The following is a 12,248-nucleotide window of genomic DNA, read 5'->3' on the forward strand; positions in this document are numbered from 1 at the left end:
TATAGAACTGGAAAACTAAACTAAAAATAACTGTTGTCTGTGAATATGCTCTTTTTCAAAGAGATGTCATTGAAAAGCAGAAAGCTGCCTGCCCAGAGACAATTACAGATTCTTTCATACACACAAATGACTTCAAGTACAGAGTACTAGAGTAAATAAAAGTGTGATACATTTACCTCATTTGCATAATAGGTCTGAGTATAAAAAAACACTTAGGCACCTGAAGGCTAAAAATAAACAATTTTAGCCATTACTGTCATGCAACTCTGCTTATTAAAATGTAAAGAGGACAGTGTTAGTTTAAAAACTACCTCAGTGCTTTGGCCCTTTATTTAAAGTAGAAATGGAAAACTGTAGGTGGTCTGGGTTTCTGACTAAATTCGGTCTTATTGCTCAGCGAGCATTGGTTCAGCTCTGACTGAGCTCAAGACGTGATGATAAACCACTGAAGGTGTGGGGTGAATCAGAGGATATAGCTGACACATGCCATCAGGACACAGCAAGCATCGTGGGAGAGATGCACCAATACTAATCCACATCAACCTGTTTTACTGATTCAGTGTTGCACATGGATAAGGCTAAGCTGTTTATGTACTGTAGGATGAGAACATGGTTGGATTTAACTAGTTACTAAGTAATAAGTTACTTTTTCCTTTATAAAGTAAAATAAAGGATTACTCTTATTTTTCCAGTAATTTAATTTCAGTTGTACTTCTGATGTAATTGAACTAAATATTGTGTATGGACTGTGTCATTTGTATATTATACAATAGTGGATTTAATATTAAATTCAAAAGTCTAGTGTTAAAATGCATGTTTTCTTATGTATCATTCTCAATTTTAATATTTTGGTGAGTTAATAAGAATAATGCTAACACACAGTGTAGCTTACAATTCTCACTATTAACTGGTTGGTTATTAGCATTAATAGTACTATTAACATAGTACTAATAATTAATAGTTATTATATTAGTAATTAGTAATAATAATTATTAATATATTGGCTGATTATTAGTACTTAAAAGCACATATTAATGCATGATTCTGCAAATCCTACCCAATTCCTACCAATACTTAAACTTAACAACTACTATACTAAGTATTTAAGGGGACTAATCATGAAAATCTGTTTTTTTTTCCATGTTTAAGTGCTATAATCGTGTCAACCTAGAAAATGTGAATAAGATCAACTCAGTAACTTGGTTTTGGTAAACCATTCTCCACAAGCATGTGAAAAAAATAGGTAATTGAAATTGGGCTCCCCTAGTGATGTCAGAAGGGGATAATACGCCCCTTAATCTGCACTATCCAACCACGGCACTGCCATTTAGTGCAGAGATCAGCTCATTTGCATTTTAAAGGACACACCCACAGTGGCACATTTTTGCACACACCTACAAAGTGGCAATTTAAACATGCTATAATAAATTATCTATATGGTATTTTGAGCTAAAACTTCACATATCTGGGAAGACCAAAGCACTCAATGTTTATTTGACATCTTAAAAAAGTCTTGTGAAATGTCCCCTTTAATAAGTAGTAATTTTGAGTTTATTAATAGTTAATAGTGACCTTAAAAAGTGTGACCAAAATAATTGATGTACGTTACATGATTTATTCAAACCATTTCAAGCCAGTCTTTGTATCATTTACTGAATAGGATTTAGAAAGTAATTAGTAATGAAGTAAGTTAAGTAATTTTTGGTGAGAGTCAACAATAACCTAATTACATGATTGAAGATGTAATTAGTGACCAGACTTTTTTTTATTATTTTTTATTTTTTGTAGCCAAATTGTACACAAACTAATGCTTCTCCAGAACCAGGTGCTACATGAGACAACACAGGACACACATATTTAAATTATTTTGATTTAATTAGACTTAAAGGGACAGTTCACCCAAAAATGAAACTTCTGTAATAAGTTTCTGACTCTCTTGTGGTAATAAAGCTGTATAAATTTCTTTATTCTGATGAACACGAAGGAAGATATTTTGAGGAATGTTTGATCATAAGCACCATTCACTTCCATAGTAGGAATAAAAAACACTATGAAAGTAAATGGGGCTCATTAATGTTTTTGTTACAAACATTTCTCAAACTACTAAATTTATACAGGTTTGTAACAACATGAGAGTGAGTAAATTATGATAGGATTTTCATATTTGGGTGAACTATCCCTTTAATTCAGTTAAACAGCTCAAAAATAACTAAAATAATGTACAGTGTTCAGATAAAGATATCTTGTAATAAGATATCTAGATAACTTGTAATCTGTTGGCTTAACAGCAGGGGGCTCTTCTACATTGTGAATTTTATGCGAAAGCTTTTAGTAATAACTAACAACAACCCGGTGCTTATTGTACACAATGTGATACAGCAAGTGCAATGTTTACAGGAGCAAGTTCTTCAAAACACGCGTGCGCGAACAAGATGTACACAACACTCAGAAATAATAACATTCGTGTGCTAAATCAGGAAGCATATTTATTTATATAAATTCACAGGAATAGCTTCGATCCAATTTTTCTTTTCTTACCACGTTAGTTATAAATAGAAAATAGTTCTAACCCAGCAGCACAAGAACAAAACGATGAAACGCGCACTCTGACGTCACGGGTTGCCGTTCTGACCGCTCTGTGAAAGACCCATGAATCAATCATTTGCAATTTCCCGCCGTCGCCACGAAGTTGCAGGACGGCTCGCGCTCGAGCTGTCAATCATTCTCTTGCTGACAGCCACATCGTCGAACCGAGCGCGCGACCTGTCAGTCAATCGAAAGCAGCGAGCGAAGCGAAAAACCTGAGGCGAAATGCCGCTGCCATTCACGATGCTGGATATCGACGCGGCAGCTACGCAATTTGACAGGTGAGGAAAACATCACTGTACAAATTGGACGTTTAAGGGAAAAGAAAAACTATGGATAAACGCGACAAGAAAGCGAAAGTGGACTCGGAGACATCCGCCAAGCACACGGATAAATTCACGGGAAAGTTATTCCGGAGGAAATCGTTCAGATCCGTCGAAAGTTTGGTTAGTCGGATTCTGAAAAGTTTCGGGAGCTGGACCGGCGGCAGGGAAACAACCGGACGGTCCGAGGCTGAAGATGACGATGGCGGGTTTGGGGTAAGCGCACCTTGCGGCGGAAACCCCTTACAGATGAAGAGGGACGACGGCTGCCCGGTGAGGAAAAGTTCCTCGCTTCCCGGGCACTTCTCCGCGCAAGAGCGACTCTTTTCGCTTTACGGAGATAAAACGCCAGGTGTGTTAGGTCTGAAGAATCACGGGAACACCTGCTTTATGAACGCCGTCGTGCAGTGCTTGAGCAACACAGATCTGCTCGCGGAACATTTGGGCTTGGATCGATATAAACTGGATCAGATGGAATTGAACGGGTTGGTACGGAATGATCATGATCGGGAAGTTACGGAACAGCTCGCGGCTCTGGTCAGGGCGCTTTGGACTTTGCAATATACGCCTCAGCTCTCTGCTGAGTTTAAGGTAAACTCCACTAATCCTCAAATGACTAATCTGTCACTTATGTGTCGAGTTTATTCACTTGTTATTGGTACCGCCACTGGAGTAACCCGAGGTTAAATGTTTGCACAAAGGTGACAGCTCTTTTGAAAGGCATCTATGGTATGTACAGCACTGGTGCACTGATAGGAAGTGTCTGCAAAATCTGTAAAGTTTTAATCTACGAAAAAAAACATGGATTGCCTTACAACAGCAACAAAAGTTTTAACAGCCTGCGTCTTGTCAAGGTTTTTTAAGTTTCAGCATTTCTTTTTAATTCTTTAGAAAAGCATCCGCATACTAAAAGGCCACCGAGAGAAGTATGCTGAACTTGTAGAACCTGTACAACAAGTTCAAGTGAGCTTATTGTCATTCCGCTATTTGTGGAGACATACAAAAGAAATGAAATGTCATCCCACAGGTCTGCAATACTATACATGTAACATATAAACTTACACATAGCTAACCTGTTATATAAGGTCCATCTAAAATACTTTACCTTCATATACTGTCAGAAAAATATGACAAAAATGGTCCCAAGCTGTCACCCCTACTCAAAAATACAGCAAACACCAGCATAAGCTGGTAGCTGGTTTAGCTGGTTTAAGATGGCAGGAGCTGGTTTAAGATGGCCCTCCCAGCCTTGCAAAGCTGGTCAAGCTGGTGGGTCAGCTGGTCTTCCAGCCTGACCAGCTAAGTCCAGCTAGACCAGCTTAAAAAGTGACCAAAACACAGCTAGACCAGCTTGCTACACCAGCAATACCAGCTAAATCCAAGCTGGGAGACCACCTAAAACCAGCTCACCAGCTTATGCTGGTCTTAGCTGGATTTTTCAGTAGGGACTGATGCAAATAGGTCCTTAAGTGGTACAGATTAATACACATTTGGTACCAATATGTATCTTTAAGGTACTACTATGCACTCTTTGGTACCATATACTCTTTTGGTGCAAATGTGTACTTTTAGTTGAACGGGTACTACCCCATTGACAGATAGGGACTATTTTTCTGACAGTATAAACTAAGGGGCAGTTTTCCAGACAGGGCTTGGATTAATCCAGGACTAGGCCTTAGTTATTTTAGGACATTTAAGTCGTTTTTTCAAACAAACCTTACAAAAAACAATACTAGTGTGTAGGGATGCACGATATATCGGCCAACATATCGTTATCGTCCGATAACTGCTTATTTTTAATATTATCGGTTATCGGTCTGATAGCAAAATTAGGCCGATAAATGAAAGCCAATAAATGATGGATTATTTCGGTTTGTTGAACCACTTCACTTGCTCATTGCTGGCCATGTGGAGTTTTGATTGGTTCATTTCTGTGACATAGCACGAAGATGACACGTGTTGCGGGCTTAAGAAGAGTATGCTAGTCTAGCGCAAAGACAAGATGTCCGCTGTCTGGGAGTTTTTCATTGTGAAATTAATATGAATATTTATCGGCCTATATATATATATATATATATATATATATATATATATATATATATATATATATATATCGGTTATCGGCCCCCAAATATAAAGAGTTATCGGTATCGGCCAAAATTTCCATATCGGTGCATCCCTACTAGTGTGCATCTTGAGAGACAAAACAATGGCACTTATATATTAAGATATGTAAGTACAAGGTGTTTTTAAATTAAGGTGCATTTTAGTCTGGGACTAGGATAAGCCCTGCCCAAAAGAGTCCAAATATAGACTTAAATTAAACTTAAAATAAATCTGACTATACGCTCAACATAAATACAAATACAGCATTGGGTTTACACATGTAACAACACAAGGCGCAGTTGTACAGGGAGACAGTGCAAAACAAAACGTTCAGATAAACAGCAAATGTACAGTAAACAGTGTAAATGACATAAGGGCATAATTGTCAGGCTGTGATGTATATATGTAAACATGTATTTCCTACTGAGTTTGTGTAGCAGTGAGGTTGTTAAAGTGTCTAGCGTAAGGGAGAGAATATTGAATGAACAGTACTGCACATAAAACTTATGTGATACATTTTTTTCATATAGAGTATTGGATATTACAACTTGTAATGTAACACCTATAATATCTAAAACAACACCAAATCCACGCATACTTTGCCAAAACATACATCTCTTCATTCATCGAATGTTTATGCCAATTTTTTCAAATGTAATACGAAAAACAATATTTAACTTAAATTAAGCTACAGTATAATTGTCTCTTAAAGGTGACATTTCACTAGACTTTTAAGATGTCAAATAAGTCTTTGGTGTCCCCAGAGTACGCATGTGAAGTTTTAGCTCAAAATACCATATAGATCATTTATTATAACATGTTTAAATTGATCTCTGGACTAAATGGTAGTGCCGTGGTTGGATAGTGCAGATTAGTATTATCCCCTTCTGACATCACAAGGGGAGCCAAAATTTTAATGGCCTTTTTTTCACATGGTTGCAGAAAATGGTTAACTACAACTAAGTTAATATGTTTAACTTTTTCACATTTTCTAGGTTGATATAAGCACTGGGGACCCAATTATAGCACTTAAACATGGAAAAGGTCTGATTTTCATGATATGTCCTCTTTAAAGCTTTCCTAACTTACTGAGTCATACAGTAACTGTGACCTATAGTCTGTGCACCATACTTTAGTAAGGATGATCTCTCTCAACTACATAAATCATGACGAGAAACTTTCCACATATATCACAAGAGAGTAAACTTATATGGCCGGTTTTCCGGACAGGGATTAGACTAGTCCTAGACTAAAATAAATGTAAGAGCTGTCCAAAACTGAAAACAACTTTCACTGACATATCTTAAAATACATCAGTGCTCTTTGCTTTGCCTTACATTGCACACACGTAATGTTTTAGTAAGGCATGTTTGTTATATTTCCTTATTAAACTAAGGCCTAGTCCTGGCTTCAGTACTGATCAAAAGCCTAATCTGAAACAACTCTTTATTTCCTGGACTGATACCTGCCACAGTTTTTATTCAATTAGGACAATACCACGACAAAGAGAAAGCAGACAGCATGATGTTGTAAAATATTGACTATTATTATGTCTTTGTGTAAATATGTACAATTGTCTACAAATTCGTCTACGTATATAACAGGTTGAACAGGTTTAGGACTACATGAAAGTGAGCAAATTATAATAGAATTGTTTAAATGTTTTGTAACTTCATTATATCAGCGTTTTAAGCTCCACAATGGATCTGAGATTTGTCTTGAGGTATTGATGATGATAGCAGTCAGGTAGAAGCATGCACACAATGGATTTCAGTGGCAAAGCATTACACAGAAGAGATGGCATAGCCATAAGGTAGAGATGCGTCTGATGGGAAAAAGAGGCCCAGTTCTATTCACACCTCACTTTTCAATGTTGAAATTATTGCCCAGAAGCGCTCCAGTCCAGACCCCTGTTGTGATAGATGAAAAATGACTTTTTATACCTCTGGGTGATATTGTGAGGCTGTGCCCACTTTATTAAAAAAAGTAACTTTAATAGAGAATAGTGCGGCCTTGATGATTTTGGGGTAATACTGAATCCAACCTAGTCTTAAAGTTATAAATCTTTTCTCTTTACACGTCACAACAGAAAAACATTAACCTCCTCCCCTGATTCTTTTTCAAAGAGAGCGTAATCATCCTAATCTAATATTTTGAATGTCATCAATTTAGATTAGTCTCTTTACGCCTTCATTTGCCTTTTCCTGTGTTGACAGAGAGCCGGGTATCTAGTCTGGAGGGTTTGTATCTGGGGACAACATAAATAAACTCTCAGACGTCTGTGAGAGTTAATGAGTGTCTAACCACAGTTACGGGCAGCCATCTATAAACAATCAGGATTTCTAGCCTATAATTTAAACCTCCCACTGCGTTTAACTCCATTTGCTTAATATCTGCTTTAGTAAAGTGCAAAGTTTTTGTAATTAGGCCGAAACGGACCTGAATTACATAGCGAACGCATTAAAGTGGCGAGTGGGAGCTAATGAAGGTGCGTTCAGTTGTAAATGTTTAGATCCCATGTAACGCTGTTTATGTGTTTCATAACAAAGCTACCTCATGTGCAACAACCAGAAACGGTTTCAGATGTTGTTTACTTTTGCAACTTAACCTGACTTTTAAACTGAAACTCAAACAAACTAACTTATTATGTCTATTTCTGCATAATCCGCATAAGATAAAATACGTTGCTCCAGGTGCATATGGCTACATCTTTCGATGGCATGTCCACTAGAGGCGTTTGGTTTCTGTACGTTTTGTGGTTTAATTTTAATTCAACGCAGCCAAGTAAATCATATAGATGTATTTTGATTAGGGGTGGGCGGTATTACCAAAAATCCATTTCATAAAATTAGTTATTTTATTTCATGGTAACAGTATATTTCACTGTTTAAATGTTTTTCAGTTCTTTTTGGAATATAAAAATCTGCAGAAATACTATTGCTTTTAACTAAATGCTTACTACAGTTTTACAATATGGGCAAGGTACTGTAGGGTTAGTGTTAAAGTGAAAATGCCCAGAGGATAAAAACAGATTAAGGGCCAGATTTACTAAACGGTGCAAATTAGCGTGAGAGCGCAATTCCAAAAAGCGCCGATGGGAGTGGTAATATCTGCGGGTTATTTACTAAAAAAACTGGCGCAACAGCTGATTTCCATAATGACCAACACAATCTACGTCAAGCAGCGCAAATTAGTTAATGGTCACAAATAAGCAGAACACGTGCAAACAATAGTAAATAGCGTTGCGTGAATCATTTAAATAATCTCCCAAAAAATGTGGAAAAAAATCTGAAAATCTTTTCAGCGCTAATTATCCACTGCGCATCTTTAGTAAATCCTGATTCAAAATTATAGTTTGTGCTTTAATCCATTTCTTTCCAAATCTTGTCTTGATCTTGTTTTTAAATCAATTTATTTGATATACTATCAATTATATAGTATGCATTGTATTTTGTGTTTATGCATATAGTACATAAAAAATAGGCAATATGTAAAATAAACCGATATGAATATATGCACAAACCTATACAGACAGGATAAAACCTGTATATGAGAGACAGATCTCTAGATATGGATATTATAAATATGACAGGTGCTATAAGGTGATGATCATGAAGTCTGTTTTCAGGAGGTCTTGTTGCTCTTTACTTTCTATTAGACCTTAACCATGGCGTCTCTTTCTCGTCTTTCTGATCAAAGATGTTTGTATTTTAATGCAAACAGCGCGTCAAACTACAGTACATCGCTCCAGCTGATATAAACGCGAGTTTTGTCTTAGCTTGCGCAAAGTTTTGAAAACTTTACACCTATTAGCATTATGCGCGAGAAGTGCTTCCTTTATTTGGCAACGCAGCTACTTGCACATGCCTCGAGAGTCTAACATGTTGGAGTCCACAGTTGGCCACGCCCACTTATTTAAATTTTGCAGAATATACGGAATAGAAAAATCTGTTACGTCCGACATTTATTTCACGGTAACAAAATATACCGTCACACCGCCCAGCCCTAATGCTTCACGTAAACAACAAGTCATTGACATACCTCGGCCAAACACAATCAGTCCTGACAGTAACAACAATAATCAGCTGTTTATCCGCCACAGTCACTCAAGCATGAACTAAAGTATATACGATGTTAATGTTCAGTATTGCCTGCTTTGACCTTGAATAAACCCTGAAATAAATTATGCATAAATTTTAGGGCTGGGTATCGATTCAGATGTTCCAGATCGATTCGATTTCGATTCGCAAGCTATCGGATCGATTCGATTTCAATTCTCGATTTAATTTTCGATTCCGGTTCTCAGGTCGGTTTTTATACTCAATTCTCGATTCAACTCAATGAATATAGATTTAATACAAATACTATATTAATAAAATAGAAATTAAAAGCCACAACACTATCGTTGTCATCATCTTGCTTGCGAAATCTAAAATGCTTCCATACCTCTGACTTTTTATGTGAAGATGGCATCAACGTCGATGAAGCACCTGAAATAGGGATGCTAAACAATTAATCGTGATTAATCGTTAGCAGAATAAAAGTTTTTGTTTACATCACATATGTGTGTAAACTGTGTATTATAAATATGTATATATATAAATATGAACACATTCATGTATAATTTTAAGAATTTTTTTATATATATTAAGTATTTACATTTATATATAATATAAATTATACATAAATATACAAATGTATATACACACGTAAACATTTCTAAAACATATACATGCATGTGTGTACATTTATTTATACGAATTTATTATACACAGTTCACACACATATATGATAAAAACAAAAACTTTTATTCTGCTAACGATTAATCGCGATTAATCGTTAAGCATCCCTATCCTGAAACCACCATTTTAAGCACCGAAATAAATACGAAAGAAAAAAAAATCGATTCTGCTCTTTGAGAATCGATTTTGAATCGACCACCTTTAAAAACCGATTTATCAAAAAATAAAAAAAATTTGCCCAGCCCTAATAAATATGTAGTAGTAAAAGTATTTCAGGTTATGCCGAAAGTAGGCAGAGGTACATAATTCCAATGAGCCTGTTCAGCTGAAAAAGGTACAAAAGCTGTCACCGTGCGGTACCCTTTCATAAAGTACACCTTTGTACATAAGGGTGCATATCAGGACCTTTTAAAGTGTACCACCCCAGTAACAGCTTTTGTACCTTTTTTTTTTGACAATGTAATGTCACTTTCTATTACAATAAAAGTAAATGGAAAAGTTCATGCCCAGCACTTCTATTATCCATGGGTTGCCTTTAAATTACACATCTTCAGGCAGAAATCTCAAGTTTCTGATATAAAAAACACATGGAAATCAAGAGTACTCAATTCAATAGCCCTCCGTGGAATCCATTTCTAAAATCTTTTACAAACATCAAAGTAAGACCAAAGTGTCAGGTAATAATATGTTACAGATTGTTCAATATGTTATACTTTGCACAAGCCTTGTGATCAACTTTGAACTCTCTTTACTTTCTACAACAAGGAGTATAATATATAGCAGTTTCTTTATCATGATTTTAAATGAAATGTTTTTTGTTGAATGAATAACGTATTTACATAGAAATATGTTCTTCTGTATTCTTCTTTGAGAGTGGATCCCTAGGGGGATTCAGATACTATTATAAAACTAGATTTTTATTCTTTTGAAGGTGGGATTAAACCCACTTTCTCACTACATGACTAACGTAAAAAAATTTAAATCTGTACAGCTCATAGACTATAAAAAAAAGATGGACGACGCGACATCACCTCCCACCATGGTAATGAATTGAAGTAAAAAATGTCAGACAACGGTCGCCGCCATGTTACGTAAAAACGTCAGTTTGGAGCCAAGGCATTCGCAGAAGGAATCGTCCGTGGAGCCAGAGGCGGAGTCGCGGTATCAAACTTCCGCCCAAATGCTTGCGCGACCAATTCAACCACGCCAATCATAATGACACACCCTGTTTCTATAGCATCAAACTACAAGCTAAAATGAAACTTACCTCAATAATGAAGACTTGAACATATATCAGCGTGATAACAACTACTTAAAAGGACCAAAACCATCTTTCGGAAACTTTTAATTTGGAAGTGTAAATATTTTTTTTATTTAGAGCAGAGTCCCATTCGTTTGAATGTAGAGGGCGGGATATATGAGTTGTACTGCAGCCAGCCACCAGGGGGCGATCAAAGAGCCAGAGGCTTCACTTTTCAAGGATAAATCTCTTTTCTTGGACTACATCAAACACACAGATTGTATGTAACAGTTTACTTCCTGGGATTGGTGATGTGGACAAGACCGACATTATCAAAATTCCTCCTGCTTCGGACTCACAGCCTGTAAGTTAACTCCTGTTAGCATTGCATTGTGAGCGAATCTTTCTAACATGGTAAGGAGCGTCACATTTCTGGCTGACGTCAGAGGTATTCAGGCCAATCACAACGTACAAATGATCCAGTCAGATCTTGATGGACAAATTCAAATCCAGCCCTGCCTTATTTCATTTCAGAAGCCGGTTTCACTCAGATATACTTTACCACATGGAAAATAAGGCAATCGTGACTTTAATTAAACATAAATCTGTCTATCTATCGAAAGGACACTCAAGACCTGAACTGAAAGTGATGTGACCTTGCCGAATAAGGAAGTTTGTTGCGTTAAACCCCCATTACAATTTAAAATTTGCCAATGGAGGAAGTAATGTGAAACTTGATGTGGACTTTAACCCATGAGACTTTAGTTTTTCAAGCACTTTCAAGTTATCTTGGAATGAGTGCACTTACTAATAGCACCACACTATAAAACTCTGGAGTAAAGAAGAAATCTGGCTGACCCTTTTAACTTCAATGACTATATGCTCCTAACGCATAAAAATCCTGTTTAGTACTGTAAACCAAACAGAGACTAAACCTAATAAGACAGTTTCATGAAGTGGTCTGTCCCAAAGCAAACACAGACCACTTTAATAGTGTTAAACATACACTTTTGTGTTACACTTAAAAAGTAACATCACTGACCCACAAGAAATTCCATCCGCGAGGAATTCTTTTTCCATACACAGAGGGTGAATTTTTGTGTCCACATCTGTCAGGCTCCATAAAGGAAAATAATTATATAAACATAAAAGTAGCAAATAAAACATGTGCTCCACTTTCCAAATATGATATGTGCTTTGTGCGAGGAATAGACAAAATTCTACATTGTTATTCACAAAATTCCCTTCTCT

The 12,248-nt window shown here is 36.5% G+C and overlaps 1 protein-coding gene across 1 annotated transcript in view; it reads left to right on the top strand.

Annotated features, from left to right (window-relative positions):
- Window positions 1-2,559: 2,559 nt before the first annotated feature.
- usp43b (ubiquitin specific peptidase 43b) overlaps window positions 2,560-12,248 on the top strand; it is a 77,121-nt gene continuing 67,432 nt past the window's right edge. Inside the window, exon 1 of the mRNA XM_065252889.2 lies at window positions 2,560-3,500. Within this exon, the coding sequence (XP_065108961.1) occupies window positions 2,919-3,500 (582 nt within the window). The 5' untranslated portion in view covers window positions 2,560-2,918. The remainder of the gene's footprint in view (window positions 3,501-12,248) is intronic.

This window comes from Paramisgurnus dabryanus, chromosome 3, assembly GCF_030506205.2.
Source record: "Paramisgurnus dabryanus chromosome 3, PD_genome_1.1, whole genome shotgun sequence".
NCBI classification, from domain to species: Eukaryota; Metazoa; Chordata; class Actinopteri; order Cypriniformes; family Cobitidae; genus Paramisgurnus; species Paramisgurnus dabryanus.